The sequence below is a fragment of the Glossina fuscipes genome, unplaced genomic scaffold (genome assembly GCF_014805625.2).
Source record: "Glossina fuscipes isolate IAEA_lab_2018 unplaced genomic scaffold, Yale_Gfus_2 112, whole genome shotgun sequence".
In the NCBI taxonomy this organism is placed as follows: Eukaryota; Metazoa; Arthropoda; class Insecta; order Diptera; family Glossinidae; genus Glossina; species Glossina fuscipes.
In genome coordinates this window covers 4,202,183-4,227,296 of record NW_023998455.1, presented here as the reverse complement: position 1 = coordinate 4,227,296, position 25,114 = coordinate 4,202,183, and the positions used below count along the sequence as shown (strand labels likewise).

Genomic DNA, 25,114 nt, shown 5'->3' with positions numbered 1-25,114 from the left:
GCATTTTGCGCTGAGCCCATCCGTGATATGCGAATTAAAATTGACGCGTTAATGCGAAAAAGTTGTTCGACCCCGCTGCTAGAAAACTGAAAAGATGAGCCATGCCCATCCAATATTACAAAATATCGGATGTGATTTTTTTTCAGAGCAAAGTTGATGAGTATTCAAAAATAAAAAAAATAAAAAAAAGGTCGGTCATGGGCGAATATAATCTTCTTACCTGTTCTTCGCCCCTTTCTTCGTAAATAAAAAGTAATCGTTTTATTGCTTTTATAAAATACTTTTGAAGAAGTTTCTTCTGTTTTCTCATTTATTTATAATTTATCATTAAATATATATATATATATATATATCTATAATATTATTATTATTAGTTCTAACGTACAGCATACAGCTTTACTTTAATAGCCTAAATTAACAAATAATGTTTTTATTATTAAATACATAGATGTATACATAAATTAATTCAAATTTAAAATTAAGATAAATTACATATATATCTACGGTTTTCTTCCTCGCATATCGTTTTCATTCTTTTACATAATTTTTGAAAAACATTATAGACGAGATTTCGCGAATGCTTTTAAAAGTTATTTTCTTAAAAAAAAAAAAAAAAAAAAAAAAAAAAAAAAAATTAAGAGAAAATCAATGAACGAGTGAAAGAAATTTTGTTTTATTTCTTTTTTTTTTTATTCACAATATATAAAAATTCTTTTTCATTACAACACAGTACTTGGTACTGTATTCCTATCAATTAAAAATACTCTTATAAATGAAGTTTGGGCGAAAAAAAAAAAAACACAATATAAACTAAAAGAGAGCGAACATAACTAAGTAGATATGACAAATGATGTTAATTTATATGTAAAAATAAAAAAAAAAATAAAAAAATATTAATCTCTTCGACGAAAAAAAAGATCATCAAATTTTTAAATTTATTTCAATTTAAATATTTAAGAATCTTTTTATTTTTCTTCCAAAGAAAAGTAACTCACTGAACTTGAAATGAATTATGTTTTTTTTTCGTTGTCTAAAAAAACAATGGGAAAGATCTTGGGAGGCGGGGTAGAAGAGCGAGAATTTGTTTTTAACCTGAGTTTATACAAGAGGGGCCGGCTGGCGCTGGGGCCCGATCGGGAGGGGTAGATGTAGAAAATATTAAAAGTTTAAATTATTGCCGCTTAAAACAACTACATACTTTGTTGTTGTTGTTGTTGTTGTATTTTTGCTGCAATTGTTATAAATCTCTACATGTTTGTTTTATATTTACTAAATGTATTTGTTGTTGTTGTTGTTGTTGTATTTAGGTGTAGGTATCTTTATTATCTCATAATCATAGTCGGGTCAGGCTCAGCTGGTGCTTGTTAAGGACATTCGCTGCGATTGTTGCAGTTGCGATTGATGTGTTGTTCTTGTTGTTGGCGTTGCTTTTGTTGCGGAAGTTAAATATTGAGTTTTGTGCTTTTTTGTGTTATACTATTGAGTTTTATCTTTGAGACCGACCCCGCCAGCTGTAACACTAAGCCCTAGTAAATGATCACTAGCCAGCAGGCCAGCTGCTGCAGCGGCACCCGGTTGATGCGCGTAATTACGTATTTGATGCAACGATATGAGTTGTGTGGGAAAACCGGCGGCGGCCGCTGCGTTCTGTTGATATAAATACGCTGCCGCAGGTGGTCTTTGCTGAGCTAAAGCGGCCGCTTGTAGATGAGGTGGCGCCGTATTGATGGGTGTAAAGGCTGAAGTGGTTTTCACATCGTACGCCGAACTATTAACTCCTACCATCGAATTAGGCGAATTCTGTTGTTGTTGGTGTTGTTGTTGATGATGATGTTGGGATGTTTGACGTATTACCAGATCTTCACCTTCGTCGTTGGGACTTTGCGAATGATTTGGAGTACTGCCGCTGCCCGCACTATCACCACCCCCACCGCCATTACTCGCTCCGTTCACTAAACGTTGATGATGTTGCTGCAATAATTCTTGTTGCTGTTGATGCTGCTGTTGTAGCGTAGCGAAACTGTAGCCATTTTGTGCCTGTTGTTGCTGCTGCTGGGCCTGCTGCTGCTGTATGGCTTCAGCTAGAGTGGCAGCAGCGCCATCGCTTCCCACTTTCGCCCAATAGGCGGCATTGGCATCACTAGCGGCCGCCGCCGCATTCATCACCACTTGACGTTGCAAACTTAAGCCAATACCACCGGCAGGCACATGATGTTGTACACTGGAGTTCGCATGGCGTTGCTGTTGCTTTTCGGCCTTTTCGGCGTGCTTTTGCAAATGTTTTTGCAGATACGTTTCCTGGGTATACGATTTACCGCACAGATTACAAATGTGTGTTTTCAGATGCTTGGAGTCCTTGTGCCGCGGTATATGCTCGAGTAGAGTTAGCTCATCCGTGAAGCATTTGTAACAAGAATTGCATTTGAACGGCTTGTCAGTTTGATGGCAACGCGAGTGCGACTGTAGATTGGAGAGTTGGGAGAAAGCTTTAGGGCAACCCGCATGGCGGCATTTATACGGTTTATCGCCCGTATGGGTGCGTATATGCTGCTGCAAGTGTGACAATTGGGTAAATTTACGTTGACATATCTCGCAACGGTACGGTTTAATGCCTAAATGGATACGCGTGTGTTGCGAAAGGTACGAGGAGTTGGCAAATGTTTTCGAGCACTGCGTGCATTTATATGGTTTTGCATTTTGTCCATCCGGTGAATTCTGATGCTGGTGATTGGACCGATGCGACTTCTGATGATGGTGCTGTTGTTGTTCGCTTGTGGGATCGTACTGCCGGGAAGAGGGTAAATAAACGAAAAATGATTATGTTTACAGTTACAAGTTTGCCTTACCTTTTGTTCGACAGGCTCGTTCATTGTGGGCGTTGTCGGTGAATTTGGTGGACTGTAGGATTGTTTTAATTGCTGTTGCTGTTGCTGCGTCTGTTGATGATGTTGATCATGCTGCTGTTGTTGCTGCTGCTGCTGCTGTTGTTGTTGTTGCTGTTGCTGCTGCTGCTGTTGTTGCTCAGCAAGTAGCTGTTGCTGCTGCTGCTGCTGCTGATGCAGATTGACACCAACTAAGCCATTTTTCAACGAATAATCCAACCGTTCAACATTCTGCCGAAATTCATTTATATTAAACGGTTTATTGTATTCATGCACCAGTTGAGCCGTACGCAGATCGGCTGTAGTCAAATGACTAAGCGATGACAGAACACTGCGTTCATTCATGGAACGCAATTGATCTATGGTGGTGCGATGCAAATAATCATTCGAGGCTAGAGTTGAAATAACTCCGGCACTGGGTAGGTCCGCCATTAAAGGTGAGTTATTTCGCTGATAATAATTAAGGCTATCGATTGCTCCGCCACTACCTGCGCCCCCTTGATTTGCTCGATTATTATTACTGTTAACGTTGCGACTACTAAGTGACACAACAACACCCGTTCGTTGCTGTAAAGGCGTAAAGATCTCCAGTTTAAGACGTGCTATTTGTTTCGCTCACCAAACCATCTCCTACAGAAGAACTGAAATCAGCAATAAAAAAAGAAAACGTATTTACTTCTTTGATAGGTTTTAGAATGAATTTCTCCGTAAGGTAACCGGTTTCCATGCGTTACCATCAGGTAAGGCCATCAGATAATTGGAGCAGCCTCCATGCATATAACATAAATTTTAAAATTCATCAGCGCTTTATTAACTCTTGCAGGGGGCGGTTCCACCGAGCGGCAATCGCCGACTATTTCGTAAGTCATAAGAATATTTAACACAGCTGGAAGAGCATATCCAGCAGTTATAAGTTAAGCGTATATTTATTTAATGGATAAAAATCTACGTAAGAACGGAAAGAACAAAGTAAAGAAAGTAACTATAAAGAGATACGAAGTATTGTACAAAGCAGTGAGTCTCCGGAAGATCAAAATTTACATATTCATCCCATGCGCCGAAACTTGAAATTCTTTTATTTCTATTTACTGTTTAGACTCGCAATTTAACCAAAGCCTTAGCAGGCAGCTTCACTTAGGAGGATTTCTTTTTAAAGTACAATTATAGATAGAATTTAAGAAAAAGCCCAGCAATTACTATGAAATATTTTTATCAAATACTTTTGACTGAAAATGCTCTTCCTCTTCAAGTCATTCCTATTGCCTAACTATTAAGGAGATTCTCATAGACAAAGGACGACTATTTCCATTGTTTCAAGAGAGTATGCGGTATACTTGAGCTACTTGCATTAAACTTGTGATGCTGGATGAAGAAGTTAGTAAGCTACTAAGTTAATATGAGGTTGTAAACTTTGATACGATATACGATACTAGGGATTAAAAATATCATATCAAATTCTTACGATCCTAACTTTTAAGCTGGGAGTACAAAGGTGTTCTTCATGAAAAGGGGGATAAACTTATATTTATAAATGTTTGTGTATTGTATGTTCATGTTATTTATAGAATTTATAAATTAGATTTATACTCGATACCTGGAGATACAGCTCCGCTAACAAGAAAAGTTAAGAAAAAAAAATAGGTAAGATAGTGATATTCGTCGGAACCCTAATCTTGGATTCTCGCCTCTATGTTTTTCGTATTCTACTCTACCAGTTATTTTATTTGATACCCTTTATATAATATTAAGAACTATATTCATTTCAAAACTGACCGATTTTTAGGCTGATCATATATATATGTTCATTTGAGGCGTTTACAAAGTAGTTTCATTTAGTTTGCCTTATGGTAAATCAGCATAAAATCTCAAAAATGTGAATAAAAATTAATTTTGATTATTCGTAACTTTGTGTGAACACGACCGATTGGTCTCATTTTTGGACCCAGAGAGTAAAGTGTTTCGCAAAGCAAAAGTGGAAAGTTTTCAACTTCAAACTTTAGTAATTTCCAAGTAACGAACAAAAATCAAAAAAAATTTGTTTAAAAAACCAGAGTTGCGTTCAGTTCACGCACTACTAAGCGCTTCCACTCTGACCAATTTGGCCCATTTTTAATACTAACTTGCGTGCAGACACTTTCAATGTTTCTCCCAAATTTAAAGTCAATGCCTTCATTTTTGGCACCAGTGGAGTGCCAACAGTAAACATCATACATGTGGACAGTCAAGGCCAAGTCAATTCAGAATATCACGCTGATTAAGAAGACATATACTTTATGGAGTCTCCGAAACTTTCTTTTGGGTGTTACATATATTATGGAAAAAACACAATAAACCCCCAATCTTACAGTGGTGGGTATAAAAAAAACCCTGCATTGAACCACGGTCCATCTCACACCACTCCACTTATTACGGTTCCTCATATAACGACTTTCCAAAATGAAGCTTTATATGAGAAATTATCGGAGAAGAGGTCCCGTCCGCAGCATTTTCAAAGTGTTCGTCCTTGCGGTAAAACACGCAAGTATACCAAACTTCATCTGAATATCTCAAATGTTGCTTCCTGTAGTTTGGATGCAAGACCACAATGTGTACAGACAGACAAACGCACAGACAAGTTTAGATTAACACAGAAAGTGATTCTGTACCGATCGGAATAATGAACGGAGGATTTTTCTCAAGTCCTTCTGGGCGTTGCATACATCCATACAAAATTAATATACCCTTGTGCCATAAGTAGTGTAAGCAATAAAGGAGAAATTGTAAACAAATGTATATCGATTTTCGTGCAGTCAGAGGTCGAAATAAAAAAAATTAATTCTTGTGGCAAATATTTCTCTTAACATATATATATATAAGTAGCTCAATAAAGTCTACGTACAGTGCAAAAAATTAAAAGATTCGCACTCACGGATTTTAGGATCAAAACGTATTTTTCCTAAAATACAAAAACTTTTTTATTTACTTAGGATAAAGTTGGAAACAAAAAGTGTACTTCAAGTCCAAAAAATATACTTCAATACATAGGGAAAAGTGTACATGAAGTTTACTTCACTGATAGTGGTGGTTAATATACTATTTGTGAATAAAATGAAAAAAACTAATATTTTGTTGGACTACCTTTAGTCCATAGTCTTGGCATTGAAAAAGTGAGTTCTTCACCACCAATTTTGTCCCAATCTTGTTCCCTTTCTCAACTACAGTCTTCCATGTTGGAAATATTATTTTTTCGCATTCGCCTGAACAATTAACGCCATATGCGTTCAATTGCCTTCAAATCCGATGATTGAAGGTGATGAATGTTGCCAAATAGCCCTTCCCGTGCAATAGGAGATGTATGCTTCGGGAGGACTCATTTTAGTGTCAATAAAGACCAGATTTACTACTCCAGCCGTAGGCATGCCCCCCAGCGAGCTTTACCGTTCCTAAGCACTTTTTCCGGAAGTCTTCAAATTGTCTTTCCAAAGATTGAGATAAACGTGACGACCCATTTTGGTGTCAATAAAAATCAAATTTCCTACTACGTAAAGATGCAGCCCCACCCCGTAACAGACTCTTCAGCGCGCTTTACACTTACTAAGTACATTTTGGATCACTACCGCTTTGTTATGTCTCCACCATACTCTTTGTTTAACCTTGGACTTGCACACTAAAAATTATGCTTTCCCCAAAAATTTTTATCATCATCAATAGTTTTTTTTTTATTGGCTCTCAAAGTGTTTGGTTGGCCTGATCGACGATTATTGACTGTGGTATCTGTGTTATTGCAATTTCTCCGTACGATTTTTCCTCACTTCTTAATTGTACCAATCAACGAAGGATGAGGGGTATATTCACACTGTCAAAACGTTTGCAACGCCCAGAAGGAAGCATCAGAGAGCCCACAAAGTAAGCACATTCTTAATCAGCATCAAAATCTAAAACGATATAAGCATGTCCGTCTGTCCGTCTGTGCAACGGCTGTAGAAGCTATCGTTTTTAAATTTGGCAGAAGCATTGAAAGTTCTCGCGTGCAGGTTGGTATTGAAAATCGGCGAAATCGGTTGAAGGGCACGCCCACACCACTGCCTAAACTAACAAAATCTCTGTTTTTCAAAAGGCATGAAAAATTGGTTTTTTGCTCAATACTCTCATAAGCTGCAGCAAATAAATGTAAAAAAATTTGAACGCATATTCTTTGGGCGATACTGCACAGCATTTATGTACAAAAATGGAAAAAATTGGCCACGTCTACCCAATGTTAGAGTACATCAAAATTTAATTATTTTTTTCAATACCTTCCATAACACGTAGTAACAAGCTTCAAAAACCTCATAAGGTATATAAATTCTTGGCGAATGCGCGTAAACATGTCCGCCTATTCGTCTGTCCATCTGTCTATTTTCGCAACGTTTTTGTACTTGTGGTAAGCATTCTTCCGTTAGCGAAAATGAAGATATCGCCTACAAATTTGCAAAAGAATTTGGAATTGGCCTAAGAACACGACTACAACGCCCACATGCCTATACGACGAAAACTTTTATTTTGAAAATGGAAAGAATCGCCTACGCCCACTCCATATTATAGAGCATGAAAAATTTTGTTCGTTTATTGCTTTTGCCTTTTTTAGGATAAAGGTAATGGGTATAAAAGATTCGGTCTCGACTGAATATATTTTTTTTTATTTGTTTTATAATCGTTTTGTTTTCCTATCGTATTAATGTATAGTGTTTATTGCTTATAATTTAAGTTATTATTTAGTTTAAGTTTTTATTTTTTTTAGAAAATATATTTTTTTTGCACCCTCAAGCCCCAAGTGCGATTCCTTATGGGAGAATTCATTTCAATTGTCTGTACTGTATGAAGACTTTATTGGGCTACTGTGTACGCATATGCATGACTGCACCGAACTGATTTAACAAAAACTTATCTATACATCGGTTGTAAGTTTAAAACTCCGACAGTTCCTAGGAAATGGAAATCTTACGTAAAATAACGCCTGGCTTGTCAGTTTCTTTTTTCCCTTACATTACATTATTTTGATAAACAATTTTTTAACTTCTAGCGATCTGAGCAAGCATACTTTTGAAAAGCTGATAGCACTTAGGATAATAAATGAATTATCTCTCTCCCTCTCTCTCTTGTTTTCTTATCTAATTCGAGCATAATCTAATATAAAAAGAGTACAATAGATAGCGGACAGTTTAATAGTCTCATAAAAAATCTAATAGAGTTGCAATCGATACATGTGCGAAAAGCAAGTATAACTAGCCAGCTGACCAGAGAAATACTATCAAAAAAGAATAAAATAAATAAATATCGAGTCGCATGCCGTACATACACAACATACACATACACCTATTACAATACACTATTTATGATATTTAATATAGATATTGTTGTTGTTGCAATTCAATCCAATGTTATTTCATTCGTAAATTAACCCTATGTCTCTATACGTTGTTTATGGAAAGGACGTCGTGTATAATATACTATATATATATATATATATATAATGCAAACAAGAGAACAGAAACAAATACCATATATGCATAAAAAAATTAAATCATTAACTTGTTCATGTTGTGATTTATTTTTTTTGGTGGTAATCAAAATATTGTCAAAATTTCGTAAGAAGAAAAACGAAAGACAACATTGCAAAGATAAATTGGAAAACATAAGCAAGAAAAAAAAAAAAAGTAAAAAATTATTGTTTTGATTCTGATGATAAAATAAAATCAATTTTTTTTTTTTTTTTTTTGATTAATTATCGCCTATCATTATTTGGTTAATTGCTAATTCATTTTAAAAGAATTTTTTTATGTAAACCTCTAATTGTAATGATAAAAAACATTGCTTCTTTTGCGAAAAATATATCTAATAAAATTAAAATTAATTGATTATAGTCTGCCCTTATATAAATATATATATATACATTTGTTTTTTTTACAATTGAATCCACTCACTAAAATTACTTCATTTCATTGCCATCGAAAAAAAAAAAAAAAAAACGAAAATGTAAAGCCAACAAAAATTACTAAATAAACTTAATTTGTTTTTCTTAAATCACTGAATATTTATTCATTAAAGTCCAATTAAACTGTCACATTGTTTTCTTTTCGTTTCTTTTTCATTTCTTTTTTTTTTTTTTTTATTCTATAATCATTACTTTTTTAATCTTTCTCTTTTTTTTTTTTTTCTTTCTTTTTTGGTGCTGTAATAACAGTCGAATCAATCGTTTTCGTTTTTTTTTTTTTTTTCATTTTTTCTTTTAAACCCACACATTGTGTGATGTGTATTAAAAAATAGTATACATACATGAAAAAAAATCATCAGAATAAAAAAGAGAAAAGAGCGCGCGCGAGAGCTTGAGAAATTAAAGTGAGGGAGTTTTTTCTTATTTTGTATCGGTTGGTTTTTGTCGTATACGTGTTTGCGCGCGCGGTCAGACAATTGGACAAATGTAGGTAATCATACATACACGCACACATGTATGCGAATATGTAAACAAAGTAAAATTAAAAAAAAAAAGAAATGACATAGTAGTAAAGTGTGAGTAGAGTTGCCAAGTTCTGGTAAACAAAAAACCTTCAAAGCGCTTTCTATTAAAATGAAAATCGCATATAAAAAAGGGATACGGATCACGACAATTAATACATTTCTTGTATAGATCTATTGGCCAGTGTAACTTCAAGAACGAAACTAATAAAATTTTCCCCTTCAATAGTAGATCGAAACGAACAATACACTCCTTCTTTTGGGATGTACAAATCTTCTTATGCCCTTTCTTTCTCTTTTCGAAAGGCAAAGAGAAAGAAGGAAGGGAGACTTTTCATAATGATAGCTGAAAAGATAAGGAACTCACCTCTTTATTCGACTGACAATGGGTACCTAAAAAAATCCTTCTCTTTTTTTTTTGACAAGTGACGCATATTTAAAAAAGCGTACGCTTGCACTTCGATAGAAATGTCAAGAGAAAGTAACAAAAAGCTTCGTAAAGGTAGTTAAAAATACAAGAGACTCAATAAGTTTCTAAAAACATTTCTTCTCTGGCCTATGAGGTACATCCAATGAAAGCATTGCCTTCTAGTCGAAAAATCCCTCTCTCTCTACAGGCATACTCTTTGATTTAAACCTTAAAACAGTAAACAAACGCTTGGATGATGGGGATCAAGCTTTCTCTCCTTTTTTACTCCAGAGAAAGGATTTCGATTATAGAGCAATATATTACAAGTTAACTGTACTTTATAAGTGGATCAATATAATAAAATCATTAAGGCCTATAAGTTGTTAATCAACTTGAGCATCTTTCCCTATATCAATGTAAATGATTTCAAAATTGAAAAACTTAAGATTACATAAATATTTTTGGGTATATATGCCATTACAGAAGAAACTTCTCCGCAGCATATATACAAGCAAAAAAGTTATTTAACTTTGGACTACTCCGTACCGTCCGTCCGTACTGAACGTAAACCTTGACGAAAAATAAGATTAATTCTAGTATATGTAAACATCGTAGACCTTTTTAAAGAAAAACCAGAGCAACGTGTATTTATCCATTTCTTTGAGAGGAAAAGTACTTTCAAAACTAAAGTTACAAAAACAAAAATTGCGAAAAAAGAAGATTTTCTGGCAGAATAATCTGATCACTTACATTTCTTATTGGCTTATAATCCATTTAATTTCAACAAAGCAAAAAAAAAAATAACTAACTGGCCGCATAGTATGTTTAAGAAATGCGTTTTTAAAATTGTTGGCAACTCTACATCTTTAGCCCTATATGAGCGTAATATATATGCTCTTCAAATAACAAAAATCTTTGCGAAAGCAAAAAAAAAAAAAAAAAAAAAGGACAAAATGTGCAAATTTTTTTCGTTAATGTGAGGGAGCAGAAAAAAAAAATTAAACAAATGTGCACGCACACACACACACACACACACGCCACAAAAAAGAGAAAACGCAAGTGGACAAATGATAATTTATTGAGAGGCGCTAACTTGCGGGTAGAAGTAAGAAAACCTATTGAAAATAAAAAAAAAAAAAAAAAAAAGGAATGACAAAAAACACAAACAAGTTTTACATACGACATACAAAAAAAAAGGAAAGAAAAAAAACGAAATACAAGATGATGAGCAATAAAAGATCACTAAAAGGTTATAAAGGAAAAACAAAAAAGAAAAAAAAAGAGAAACACAAAAAAAAATAGATGTCTTATGAGAAGACGTAAATGAAAAAAGAAGTAGTGGTCATACAAAAAAATTAAATAATGGTAAGTAAATAACGTTTTTTTTTTTTTTTTTTTTTTTTTTTTGATTAGAGGGTAAAGGAGAAAAGCAATCACAACATGAGTAGAAACAAAGAGAAAAAATACAAATATTTTATAATAAGAATAACTAAATGAATATAACTACTAGTGTGTAAATGCTATTCTAACTATGCACATATGCACAGCAGCAACAACAACAAAAATAACAACAACAATAACAAACATGTACTGCATATCATTAAAATTTAATACGAACCAATGGTTAAGTGAAGTTGTTTAAATTACTTTATAAAAAAAGAATTGAATGGCAACACGTGCTGCTTATAGTAAATAGATTCTCCTTTTTTTGTTTTTGCATAACTACAGGTACTATTTAATATAATTAATACGTTATTAGTTAATTAATGGATGAATTTTTGTTCAAAAATATAATAATTTTTATTTAAAAACTAATCCATTTGTTGTTTGCTTTCATGAATTTTTAATTGCTTTCTCTGCTAAACGTTTCATTCATATTTATTTCACTTTATTTTTTCTTTTTTTTTTGCACAATTCGTTTTTCAATTTGCGCTCTTTTAGCCACTATTTTTTTTGTGCTTTTGTTTTTTTAGTAAGAATTTCGTTACTTGCAAAACAAAAAAAAAAAGAAGAAAAACGAAAAAAAAGAGGAAAATACACTAAACGCAATGCTTCGCCTCCTTCTTCGGGTTTTTTTTTCGCATACACGAAATGTGTAAAAGCAAGCACAACACAAAAAAATGGCCGCGCACCAAAAATATACACTTGATTTTATTTATTAAATGATCTTTTTTTTTTTTGCTTTTTTTCTTTTTTTTTGTTGTTTTCTAAATAAACAAAATTCACTTTATTATATGGCCCGTGCACGGTTAAAAGTTGTTTTCCAAAATTTCCAATTGTTCATAATAATAAATATAAATGAAATTTATTTAAAAAGTTTTTTTTTTATTTATTAACAACTTTTCTCCAAAAGATAATATTTATTTGCCTATTTATTTATTTATTTATTTTTTTTTTGTGTGTTGTAAATTTTGTGTTTGATTTTATTTTTTTTTTTCTGCTTTTCTTTCCTTTGCTCTGTGTAGTACTACTACTGAATGCTCTTCTTTACAAAAATACTTCAAATGCATGGATTGTGTGTTGGTTTTTTTTTCTTTTTTTTTTTCTCGGTTACAAGAGTGTCTGTCCGCTTAAAAATAATTCAATAATGTTCACGATAGTATAGCAAAAACTTAACTGTGTATTGGCAGAGCACAAAAAAATCATATTCATGAGAATTTCTACATTTTTTTTTCAAATGAGAGTTTATAGGTGACTGGCTGCGCAACAATTATATACGGTTGAATATGTCCGTGCATGTTCGCTGAGCAGAATACTCGGTTCTTAGTGCTATAAGTGCAAGCAGTACGACCATACAAAACGGTATGACTATACGAAGAGAGAGAGAGCGCACATGGTTTATTCTCTTTGTTTTCTTTTTTTTTTTTTGTTTTCGTATTTTTTTGCTCCTCTAGTGTTTATATTTTTTATGTGTGTTTATTACTGTTTTCCTTTTTTTTTTTTGTTTTTTGCTGAGCATTTGTCGCGTGTTTACTCAAAAACTGTAGGCAACCCTTTTTTTATGCTTCGCTTTATAAAATTTTAAGTGTTTTTTTTTTGTGTTTTTTTTTTTTATTAAAATTTTTTTTTGTTCTCGTGTAAAGCTGTTTCTACTGCTTTTCACTCTGCCAGCAGCGTTGTTGCCGGTGTATTTTTCGTTGTTGTTGTTACACTCCTTTTTTTTTTTTTTTCTTTCTACATATCTATATATTTCATTTGATTTGTTCTTCATTTTTGTGACTTTGATTCCGGTTTTGTTTTTGTACCTTTTCCTAAGGCTTACGTTATGACACGATTTTATTTATGAGTTACTATTTGGGTTTGTTGTCGTCGTTGTTGTTGTTGCTGTTGCTAGAAGCGTTTTTGTGTGTGTGTTTTTGGAATGCTTTTACTTTTGGGCTTTTTAATGATTTTTTATAAAATATTGTAGAGAAAAAACGCTCAATATGTAAATTTAATTGTTATCCTTAGTCAACCAATCCGAAATCGGAATTTTTTGATTCTAATTTTCTTTGTATATCTGCAGCATTAAGGTGGAGAAAATCACACACGAAACACATTGATCATCGCTATTGCTATCTTGGTCCTCAATGTGCTTTGTAAACTGAAGGGAAGCAGTATATGCATTCCGTCTGTCCGTCTGCGCTGTAAGCATTCTTCTGGTCGCAATAATCAAGCTATCTACTTTGACTTTAGCAAAAAGATTGGAAGCTCTTGCATACAGGCTGGTATTGAAAATGGTCCAAATTGATCGAAGGACACGCCTACAGTACTATGTAAACTGGGAATACTTCTCCTTTGCAAAAGGAATAAAAGACTGGTCATGCTCGTCATAAACTGTAGCAGACAAATCTATCAAAATTTGAACGTACTTTCAATGAGCGATGCTGTAGTGCTTGTACAAAAATGAGAAAAGTTGACCATGCCTACTCAATATTATAGTTTTTAATTTAATTTAATTTTTCTTCAAAAGCCAGAAGCAAACTTCACAAAACCCCCGAAGTATATAAATTCTTGACCACTTTCAAATTCGGAATGTATGTAAGCAAGTCCGTCTGTTTCTTTGCTCCAGTGTGTGGTAATTCCCGTTCGCAAAAATGGAAGATATCGTAAATTTAGTCTTTTTTTTTCCTTTTTCGTGGCCTTTTGTCGGATAACGATGATGGGTGTAAAAGGTTCGGGAACTTTTAGGTCAAGGTGACGGCTTACAAAAGTAATCCTTTAAAATGACGGGTTTCGGTAAAAATAAGTAGCTTTGTATATCCAAACGTCCGTGACTTTGTCGGGAAATAAGCAAATGAAAATCCACAGTTGCATGTCCTGCAACTGTTGCAAAGTGTGTTCGTGTGCCCACGAAAATACCCTGTCTCGGAAGATGCTTTCTGCCAACCAATTGTGCTGAAGGTTACTTTTTAACCTTAATGAACAATAATTTTGTTCTATTGTTGTTGTTGCGATTATGTCGGAGCAATAGATTTTAAGACCAAAGACTTAAAACACTAGCGCTAGCATCTAAGCCTAGCGGCTTAAAACTCTATCTTTACCTCATTTGCGATTTGAAAGCACGACCATTGAACTGCCGAGATCCTTTGTCTACTAGGCGGTCACTCAGGCGATTGCCTTTATTTTAATCAATTATTACTAGGATAATTTTATTAAACTATTAAACTTTAAACAAGTCATGACGCATTTAACCCAATTTTTTTACTTTGAAATTCTTAGGCTCAATAGTTTTGAAAGTTTTCGAAACTCTGCGACTTATTCGGTCATTCATTATTTTGCTTTCAAATTTATATAAAATAATTTGCCTTTGTTGTCATATAATATAAAGGCTAGGAAAACTGGTTCAAGTTGTAGTAACTGAGTCATAGGAGCTATTACCTTTAAATTTGTATTTTTTTTATTTGAAATTTTCTGATTTTCCGATCTTGACTTCTAAATGTGCTCCCAAATATTAAGATCGAAACTTATTCCTCAAATCACCGATGGAGGTGTGCAATTTCAGCTGACAGGCCTGCCGATCCGAGAAGGTGTCCGCTTAGCGAATACTCAATCATAGAAGAAATTCCTTGTCGTGTCAGAGACATTAAACCTATCCTATGCGTTTTGGAACCGTTTCCTTCAAGTAAAACTCACTCTTATATATATTTGAAATCAGATCTTTACGATACAATTTCAAATCGCATACGTTTTCTTTCCATTGTCTCCGAGTGTCTAATCAGATAATATTGCATCTGCCACACGACTGCTTATCAATCTGATTTTTGTTGATTAGAGGGCAATCGACAAGAAGCTCTCAGTCTTCTCTTAGCAACATCGCTGGAATAATTCAAATTGTGGTCGGCATACTTTGGTTTATCGTATGTAGCGGCTTACATCGCTGTTTTCCCTTTTTTTTTAAAGCTTGCCAACAATACATATAAATATTTATTATCAAACTATGAATCTTTCCTTCCTCCTTCAAATACTCTTGTTACCTTCGCAGCTTTTTAGTTCTTTCGTAAGACACTTCCATATAACGACTTGTACTCCATCACTTCGCACGCTACGAAATTCGCTCCGAGCTGTATGAAGAAGAAGAAGCAGCTTTTCAGCTCTTTTATAAGACACTCACTTTTCACATTATGCAATTCACTAAGCGCTATATGATCTTGTAATCGTATGAAGAAGAAGAAAATTCCAGAAAATTTCGGTATAAAGTCAACGAAAATTAATTGAAACTCCAAAGACGATTTTAGTGATGCGGCGGACGTTAATACGCATATTATGTATATATATATTTATATATATATATGTATCTACAATGAAACTATCTGCAAAGTTTATTAAGGTTCAAACAACGAAGAAGAAGCAAAAAGAATTTTTCTAAACAAAAAGGAGAATTTTATCAAACCAAAGAATATTTTGTAAAATCTAGTAAACACTTGCCAGCAACGGGGACTGTCCTAGTTGTGTTAATCTTCTAAGTGATACGGGCCAGCAAATATTAAGATAGCAGCTTAAATTTCACGCCTACTGGTTTAATGGCTTAATTTTCATCTTTGAACAACAGCTTTAAACAGTGACGAAAGAAATTAAAATTTTTCAGAGATGTATTAAATAATATTTAATAATAATTCGAAACTTTTTTTTAAACTTTTTTTTTATTCAATATTAATTGCAAATAGTTTTTATTAAGCCAGTTTCCGTCACCTGATATCGTAAAAGAATTTATGTTCTCTTCTTCTTTGTTAATGTTTGTCTTTGCTAAGCACCTAAGCAAAGCATAGAAAGAGCAAACAGAGTGTCTCGAGTGCAAATAAAAGCAATGACAGGATGTTTTTGTAAGATTTTTAACTCGCTCTTGTCGTAACTGTTATTATGGTGAGTGAAAGAAAGCATTTTAAGTACAAATACAGAAAGAATTGTAGAAAAAAATGAAAAAAAAAGAAGAAAATGTGAAAAAGGTTTTTAATAAATTTTCAGTACAAATTTCATTTGTATTATTATTATTATTAGTTTTTTTTTTAATATTTAAAAACGATTGCAGACTCTGCTTCAGTTCTCTTAGAATCATAGAACTGGCATAATTTTTAATAAATTAATTTGAAAAAGAGTTTAGAAACTTTCCAACTGATGTTCTTAATTAAATGGGTTGTTTGTCATCAATGTGTGTAAGTGATTTTGTGTACCCTACATCCCTTGTAATGCAGGGTTTATTAAATTTGTACGGATGGTTGTAACATCCAGGAGGGCTGCAGATAGATCCAACTTTTATTCTATCGATCAATTCAGAATCATTTTTTGAATGCATCTAAGCTTTTCTGTCCGCCCGTCCGCCTGTCCATCTAATTATTTTGTGTTCAACAACTTAGTCGTAATTTTGAAAATATTTTAATAAAATTTGGTTTGACGAACTTTGTCCTATTGCTATTGGAAATGGTTTGGATTGGTCCAATTTTTAGGTCCAATTTTCCATAAAAAGCCTTATTCTGGAAAGTCGACAAACAACTTCTCTTCACATTGTTATCAAAAATGTAGTTTGCAATTTTTTGCATTCCCCCTCGCATAGTCATTCCTACAAAAATTTAATCTTTATTCAATCAATATTTTATGATTAAACTTGGTTCCTAACTGTAAAATGCTAAAGAAGTCAAACTTACCGAACCGTGGACCATGCACGAATCCGAAAGTGTGAACCCTTTCACGCCAAAAGGCCTAATTGTTAATATTTGATAATAAAAATTTGTTCATGATAGAAAAAATCAAGCGGTCCATATTTGAACCACATGAGTATATATTTTGGAGCCATCCTCCATATAAGATATCTTAGGCATGGTAAGCCCTTCAGAAAAAGATATAAGTTTTAATGTGTTATAATTGCATTTGGGTTCTTAGAAGAAATTTGGATCACATAGATCTATTTTTTAGATAAGCGTTATCGCGAAAACCAAGCCCTTATATGAATGCAAAATCTATTTGCTATGACGGAAATTGAAAAATAATAAAATGTGTTGCGAGTGAATTAGGTTTGCTAAATTTGGATGACGTCATGTGATGTTTTGGGCATGCTTGCTTTTGCAGAATAATGTGTCCTTTTTGGTGTGCGAGTCAATAGTTGTACTGGGCGAAGTGATGTAGGGTATGTAAAGGACGGTCTTGCAGATGAAATTTCCTTACTTCTTTTCATATGTTGTGAATGATTTTCTTATTTTATTATCGTGACCGCCTCAAGGTTTTTAATAACCATTTTCTTTTATCTGCTTTAGCAGTTAGTAGCTAACTCGAAGAAGTCAAGTTTAAGTATCAGTTAAAGTATAACTGAATGTCGTCAAGTGTTTTTACAGTTCTGTTCTTTTCTTTTTTCATTACAAATTACATTTTTAATTACATAATTAGTTAGTTAACCTTAATTAAAAATCATATATACATTTATTGGTATAAAAGTTTTTAAAGACTTTTTAAACTTGTTACGGTATTTGCTTTTATTGACCCTTAAGGTTTATGATACTATTGTTCAAAAATTCCTTGCTTTGGCAAGACATTCTTAAGAGGGTAACTGCTCGTTCGGCAAAAGATAGTGGTATTGGAATCTTTAATACCACAAAATAAATGACTTGAAATTTCTCAACGCATTGAGTATAGAGGATAAGACAAGAAGCAGACAATCGCAATACGAGAAAAGCGAAAGCAAAAAAAAAAAAAAAAAAAAAAAACAATGATAACAACAATAATGGAATTTTCTAACATGAACATGAACACGAACATGAATTTGTATAAATAATATTTTTTGGCAAATTGTTCGCGTTCGCCGGTAAACAATCTTAGGGTATTATAGGAATGCTGCAGTGTGAGGCTTTGCATTAAGACATAAGTAATAGCATTAAACATATGCTCGCACTTTAATCATTATCCCGATGACGATGATGATGGTAATGGTGATGACATTAGCGTTAATTTGCCGACAACGCTATATAAATGACCTCAAGAGTATGCTCTATAATGAGAAATAATTCAAAGATCTGCTCCTTAATGTCATTAGTTTAGTCCACTTATGATTATATTCGACTGCTTTATCCTTCGTTTATGAATTTATCGGCATTTCAGTTACGGTTTCATCAAATTTTAATAAAAGCAATTAATTTATTGCTCCTTAGCATCCGGAAAGAGCTAATGGTTGGGTAGAAGGAAAACCTAATCATTTAAAGTTACTTAGTAAACGCGATGTTTATACCGGAAAAGTTCAGTAAATGTTTTGTCAGTTTGTGTTTTGATAGGTTTTCGATGCTCTATATATGATTTGAAAGCGATTTAATAACATAGGCAATGAAGGGGTCTCTGTTTTCGTTTTGCTCCTCATCTGACTCTTTGTCAGTCGTATCGAGACTGTGGTGCTTAACTGCATTTCTAAGCCTAGCGACGATAACTTTTTTGTTTGCTTTTCCTATATTTTCATCTTTTGAGAGGCCTGCCTTGATTACGCCCTAAACAAGTTTTGGTGCAAAGGCATATGAAGTTTGTGTGGATGTCTATAATTTCCTGAAGGACTTGAGATAGACCCACTTTCTATTATACCGATTATATCTAAGCCGGTCTGTCCGTATGTCCACCTGTTAGTCTTGTAGTCTTGTAGCAGGTCAAAATTTTGAAGTTTTGATTCATTGTTTTTGGACCCAAGACAAACTCGCTTGACAGTGGTTTTTGACCCCATGGTTCCCATATATCGCTTTACTTTAAAAGATCTCTTATAAAATACATTAAGCGAAATGGATGAACGTGTTTTCCTTGGCTCCAATTTGCCGTGGGATCACCAGCAAGGAAAGTTTGGAAGGATGTTAAACAGTTGCTTACTTGGATAAAAACATTTGAAATTAACGACATAAGTGAAGAACTTGATCTTAAATACAAAAATAAATGACCAAAATATAAAAGTAAATAATAAGGAGACGATACTTTCATTTTCCGTTTGGAAACAACACATGTACGCACACATCCACAGAAACTTGGAAAATATTTGGAAAACCTATGAAATTCGACCGAGCGTAAGCAACGCGTTGTTGTTGTGCCAAAGACAACGATAATGATTTATGGGAAAATAAAAGTAAAGTGTTTCGATAGTGATGTCATTGAAGCGCTTTTTTTTTTCCTAATAATGGTGGTCGTAACAAGGCGTTAGAAAATTGACAAACGACTGACAGGGATAAAGGGATAAGACAAACTGAAGGAGTAAAATAGAGAATGGAGAAGAAGATAGAAAATGAATGAGTTAGAGAGCAAGAGCGACGATGAAAGATTTTAGGGCAGAAAGGGGAAGGATGGGAATGTGAAAAAGGGGAAATTGAAACAAACAAGAAAGGGAATATTGAACATATAAGTATAAGTGGAAAAGAAGCGTAAAAATGGTAGTAAGATTGCAGCGCAAACATGGTAAGAAAGTTAATAGAGTTGTAGACGGTAGAAATGTAGCAATAGTGGAGGGAAGTATGCGGTAGATGGGCAGAAGTTGTGGAGAGTAAACCGGATAGTAGGAGAAGAATCGCTAATATGGTAGAAGGGCATTTACGCTAGGCGGAGAAAATAATAAAAAGCCGAAATTGGCTGAATAGTGGCTGGTGTGGTAGAGGAGCGTAAGTGGTAAATAAATAAAAGCGGTAAATAGGAGCATGTATTACAAGTGTGACAGAAGAAGATCAGTGGTGGAAGAGCATAGGTGGTACAAGGACAAATATGTTGGAAGGAGACAATTGGTACAAGTTCGATCGATACTAACGGAGCATAATGGTATAAGAGTAAATGTTCTAGAAGGGCCTATGTGGCAAACAACCAACAGCGGTAAAAGGAAAGCTTTTGTAGAAGAGCAAGCCTGACAGAAGAAGGGCGTGAAGAGTGGTGGAAGAGCGAATGTGGTACAAGGATAAATACAATAGAAGGGCATAATTAGTAAACCGAGGAATGCCTTAAGAAAGTACAGTGTGGATAGCCAAGTTTGATAGAGGGGCAAATTCGATGCAAGGGCGCGGTGAACTCTAAACGAATATATACGGCATAAGGGCAAAGAAGGAAGAAATTTAAATGTGTTAGGAGGGTACATGCACTGAAAGGACAAGTGTAATGGAAGATGAAGAGAAAGTGAACAATCATTAATATAATATACGACCTATTAAATGGAACAGAGTGTAATTGTCGAAGGCTTGAAAGGTTTAAATCATTAATGGAGAAGCTTTTAGCTGCAAAAAATCTTTGAAAATTTCGATGGATATCAATGATATATTCGATGAGTAAACAGAGAAGTGAAAGAATCCTCTAGATAGGCTGAGGCAGACTTCGAAAGAATGAAGGCTGTTCTTTGCGAATACATATGTGACTTTACGAGACTTTAAGCTTGCAGCTTAACAGCAAAAAGTGCTTTAGGGGATTCGAAGTCTTTTGGTGGACACACCCAAACCCAATTAAATAGCAATCGATTGTGTCTGCTGAACATTGTTCGATGCTATAAACTAAAGTGAACAGGTCGTCAAAAAAGGACTTTGAATTGAATTTTCTTTTGTGCTTAGTTGAAAATTGGAGAACATATATCTTGTTTTTAAGTCAACTATCCTGAAACAATGACATAAAGCCCCGAAAAAGGCGAAAGGCGAAGTTGTGTTTTTCGGCGAATGTGTATCTCGCTATCATAAGACAAGTTATTGACAAATGACATCCATTGCAGTATGTTGCAGTTAAATCTTGACAAATGCTTTCTATTTTTTTTGTGAATAAATTACGCTACGTTGGCATTAGTTTTACTCAAGTGAGCTTTTTCGTACAATTAAATCCAAAAGAAAATCCAATAAAAGTGAAGCAGACAAAATACTGAAACTCTCAAGGGCGTGTAGGAAAAACGCCACAAAAAAAGCCATTGCATGGTTTCCAAAAATTTGTTTTGCTCTCAGGAAATCCTTGAATTTTATATAGATTCTTGAGGCATGTATACATCAAGTATAAGCGAAGGATATTAAAATCATTTTATCCTTGCACTCACTTGTGTCACCTTAAGTAAGTAAAGTAAAGAAAGGGTTTGACGATTAAAGCTAAATATATTATGAACATCTTCCTATATGACAACCAGAATCATGGATTCATATGTGAAGTGTGATGGAGTTTTCTATACAGGCGAGTATCAGGACAGACAGACACTAAATAGGTAAATATTATTAAGCTCAATGCCTTTTAGACATCTTTTGAGTGAAGATCATTTGAGAAAAGTTTCAAACAACATAAGGTGTTCGCCATCTTCTACAGCAACAAAGTCGGGTGAGAAAAAGTTGGGAATGCCTTCATATGTATACATATAGGTTTACTTATGCAATATTATTACACACATGAAGTCAAGATGTGACTAAAGCAAACACACGCTCATCCTAGATGCCGGTATTGCAAGTGGTTACGTTTGTCTTTGCATTTAATTTCTTAAGTGGCGAACTTTGAATGTCTGCGTAATTCATAAACAGATTTCTTGTTTAACCCTACACAACTTGTGCAGGATACGGGGCACAGGGTTATGCTTGCAAGGACGTACATAACACCCAGAAGGGCTTACGACACCCGTCTGATAGTCTGTCCGTCTGATGTCCGTTTAGTTCGCAGCCAACCAAGAGGTCGCAGTTTTCGAGATATTTTGATGTGTTTTGTCGCAAAGACGAACACTACTGCAAATGATTCGGATCAGTCCACTTCTTCCACCACTCCCCGTATAACGCCCTATTTTGAAAAGTTGTTATATGAAAAAGCAAAATACAATTGTCAAAATTTTTCGACAAAACTCGCAGAGTAACAGTACTTTAACACAGTAATTGGTTTGGCGTACGCGATTTTTGATGAACTTCCTCGCGTATAACTGTAGAAAGATATAATTTCTAATATTTCATTGTGGAAAATTGGTTTCCAATAGTAAATTGATAAAGAGCTTAAGCTTATCGAATGTGGACCATGTAGGCCTATTTTCAGGATATGACCGTTTATAAGGATTCTCGGGGAATCTAAACCCTTATATGTTAAAAAGGCCTAACCGTTATCGACGAATATTTGTTCATGATAACAATATAACATAAAAATGACGTGAACCAAATTTGAACCATGTAGGTCCATTTCTTAGACTCTGATCCATATAAGATTTCTCATGACAAAGGTTTACTTTTTTATGCTACGTTGTTATGATGAAATTTGGAGCATAGTAGGGCAATTAGGACAAAAATGAGCGGTAGAGAATACATGGAATACATGTCTTTGTTGTAGATATAAGCGTTACCACGAAAAGCAATCCTTTATATAGAAAGAAATTTCTTGTTTTTTATGTCGGAAACTGAAAAATAATAAGATTTGCTGGCAGTGAATTAAGCTTGCTAAATTTGGATCAGGTCATGGAATATTTTGCCTATCCTACCATATGCTGGTTTTCATGGGAAGTGTGCCTTTGCAGGAAAACAATGCACATGGTTTTGTTATGTTGTTACGAAAACGAGTGAATAACTAACTGTATCAGGAGAGTTGATGTAGGGTATATAAGTGTTCGCCTTGCCCGGCTATGATGTTCTCGCTTGTTATAAGAGAAAAGAAGGAATACCTCGATGCAGTTTTGTAAAAAATCATAAGCGTTACTATTATAAAAAAATTGCCGCCATTAGAGCAGAGGGAAAGTTTTAAAGCAATTGGACTTGGACTGGTGTCCCCTTTTTAAATTAGATTTAAAATTTGAGTGTAGCGTTAAGGGATGCGAGAAAAAGACAAAACGTCCGAATACGAATACGACTACGAATTACGTGTACTGTACGTTGCGCGTTTACTTGTGCTAAACGCTTCGCTTTTCGTTTCATCATCGAGGCATTTATTAAAATATGTTTTGTTTTTAGCATAATTTATGGATTTTTACTTATATACGAAATTATAACCTACGCACATACAGAAGAAAGTCATTGACTTTGACATGTTAACTGATGTTAAGAGGTAGGGTCAGGTGAAGGAAATTTAAAAGAAAAAGAAAACGAAGAAACCAAACATATCTATCTATTCTTTTTTTCCTGGAACACGCCCACTTTTGCTCAGTTTGTGCAAACGTGACGTTGTATATTTGATTCTACGAAATCCCGTTATTTTGACGGGTCCACTTTTTGAACAGTCACAAAGGCAAAGGCTAAGATGGGAAAGTGCAACGTGGCACAAACGTTCTTTGATCCATTACGAAGACGAGGTTGAAAAGTGGGCATGATATGTTAACAGACGCGCGTATAACGCGTAAGGAACTAGAGCAACCTAAAAAAATATCGAAGATTTTTTCATATATTTATCTATAGCTTGCGAGGGAGTAGGACGGAGGGAGAGTGTTAGGGAGTGAAAGCAGTTTGGGACTTTTTTTTCGCGAGATCTGTGCGCAGACAGGTCCAAAATGTAGAAAAAACTTGGAGAAACTCCGAAATTCGATTTGGTAGCCAGAACTACCTGGATGCTCGACGCAAAAAGCGCGTCGGTCGATTTACTAACTCGTCGACAATTAACGACAAAAATTTAAGTCCAACTTATTTACCATTTATTCTAAAGTACCTTGAACACGGACCGCAATTACTCGCTAATTGCGAACGGGTTCCATTTTTGAACTAAACGAGAAAATGATCGCAATCATAATTGGTTTGCAGGCTGATAAAATTTTAGAGAAACCTATGGGAAGATTGTTTAGTGATTGTTAGTTTCCATTGTGGGCGTGTATTGCGCCCATTTTTTAATTTCGTATTCGAATGTGTGCTTCCTGTCATCGTTGTCCGTCAAATTGGCGAATATCCGCACATACATTTTATATTGGGGATACCGTTTAAACTTTATCCTCTTAAGTCATTCATTGCTTTTCTTTGCCCTCTTTAGCCAATTGTCAGTTAATAAAAGAATAAAATACTTCTGCTTAGATTATCATGTTTTCAACTTTTTTTCCATTTTTGTTTTTGGTTCTTTTTTTTGCTTTTCACATTTTTCTTTTCCTTTCTATTCCTGATGGGTGTGAATTTGACCAATGATGCCATAAAAATGCTTTACTGACTGTCGATTATCATCGATACGAGCGAACTTGGCAAAGTTTATCATAGACTTCACTTTCTATATTTCTGCTTTAGGCTGACTGAGGGTATCATGAATACGATTCGATTTTCGCAGCTACACTAGAGAATGTCTTTCCGCTTTCGTTTTTTTGTTTTGATTCCTTTTTCTTCATCAGTATTACGGTTGTCATCGCTGGCTTGTTATTTGCCTTCGAGGACTAAAACAAAAGCATTTATTCGAAAAGTAAATGGCGAAGGAAATCTTTATAAAGTTAAATTGTGTTTAAAAAGTTTTATAAAAACACTTCACTTTCTCTCCGCTCTTCACTGTGACTTTAATGGTCGTTAAAGTTTTATGGCAATGAGTCTTGATTGCTTACAGTATATATGGAATAGTTATGGGAAATGGTATCAAGTATCAAATAATTCGTAATAAAAATAAAAGCAAAAAAAAAAAAAAACAAGATTTGAAAACAAACTTATATTGGCTGCGAAGGGAATTTAGTTAAACGTTTTCAAGTTCGCTTAGGGATGTCATTCACTTTGAATCTGCGTAAGATTTTCTTTCTTTCTCCTTCTTTCATATGCTTGCGGTTGCAAATTCTTCTTCTAATCATTGGACGAAGATTAACTTTGAAAACGTAATGAGAGCTTCGCCCACGCGAAAAAGAAGACAAGACGAACGGGGGCTTACGAAACGATGGAAAATATTAATTTAAAGTTTGGAGCAAAGATTGGCCAGAGTGGCCGAAGAATCTAACTTCAACTTGCGAATTCAAATTTGATGTATCCAAAACAGTACTCAATAAGTTCGTAGGATGGTATACGAA

At 34.3% G+C, this 25,114-nt stretch overlaps 1 protein-coding gene across 1 annotated transcript; it reads right to left on the bottom strand.

Annotated features, from left to right (window-relative positions):
• Positions 1-933: 933 nt before the first annotated feature.
• Positions 934-11,538, bottom strand: LOC119639402 (zinc finger protein squeeze). Its single transcript, XM_038036743.1, has 3 exons — positions 11,384-11,538; positions 2,847-3,523; positions 934-2,784 (listed from the first exon to the last, which is right to left on the bottom strand). The coding sequence occupies exons 2-3, from the start codon at positions 3,312-3,314 to the stop codon at positions 1,477-1,479; spliced, it is 1,776 nt and encodes a 591-aa protein (XP_037892671.1). The 5' UTR covers positions 3,315-3,523; positions 11,384-11,538; the 3' UTR covers positions 934-1,476.
• Between the last annotated feature and the right edge of the window lie 13,576 nt (positions 11,539-25,114).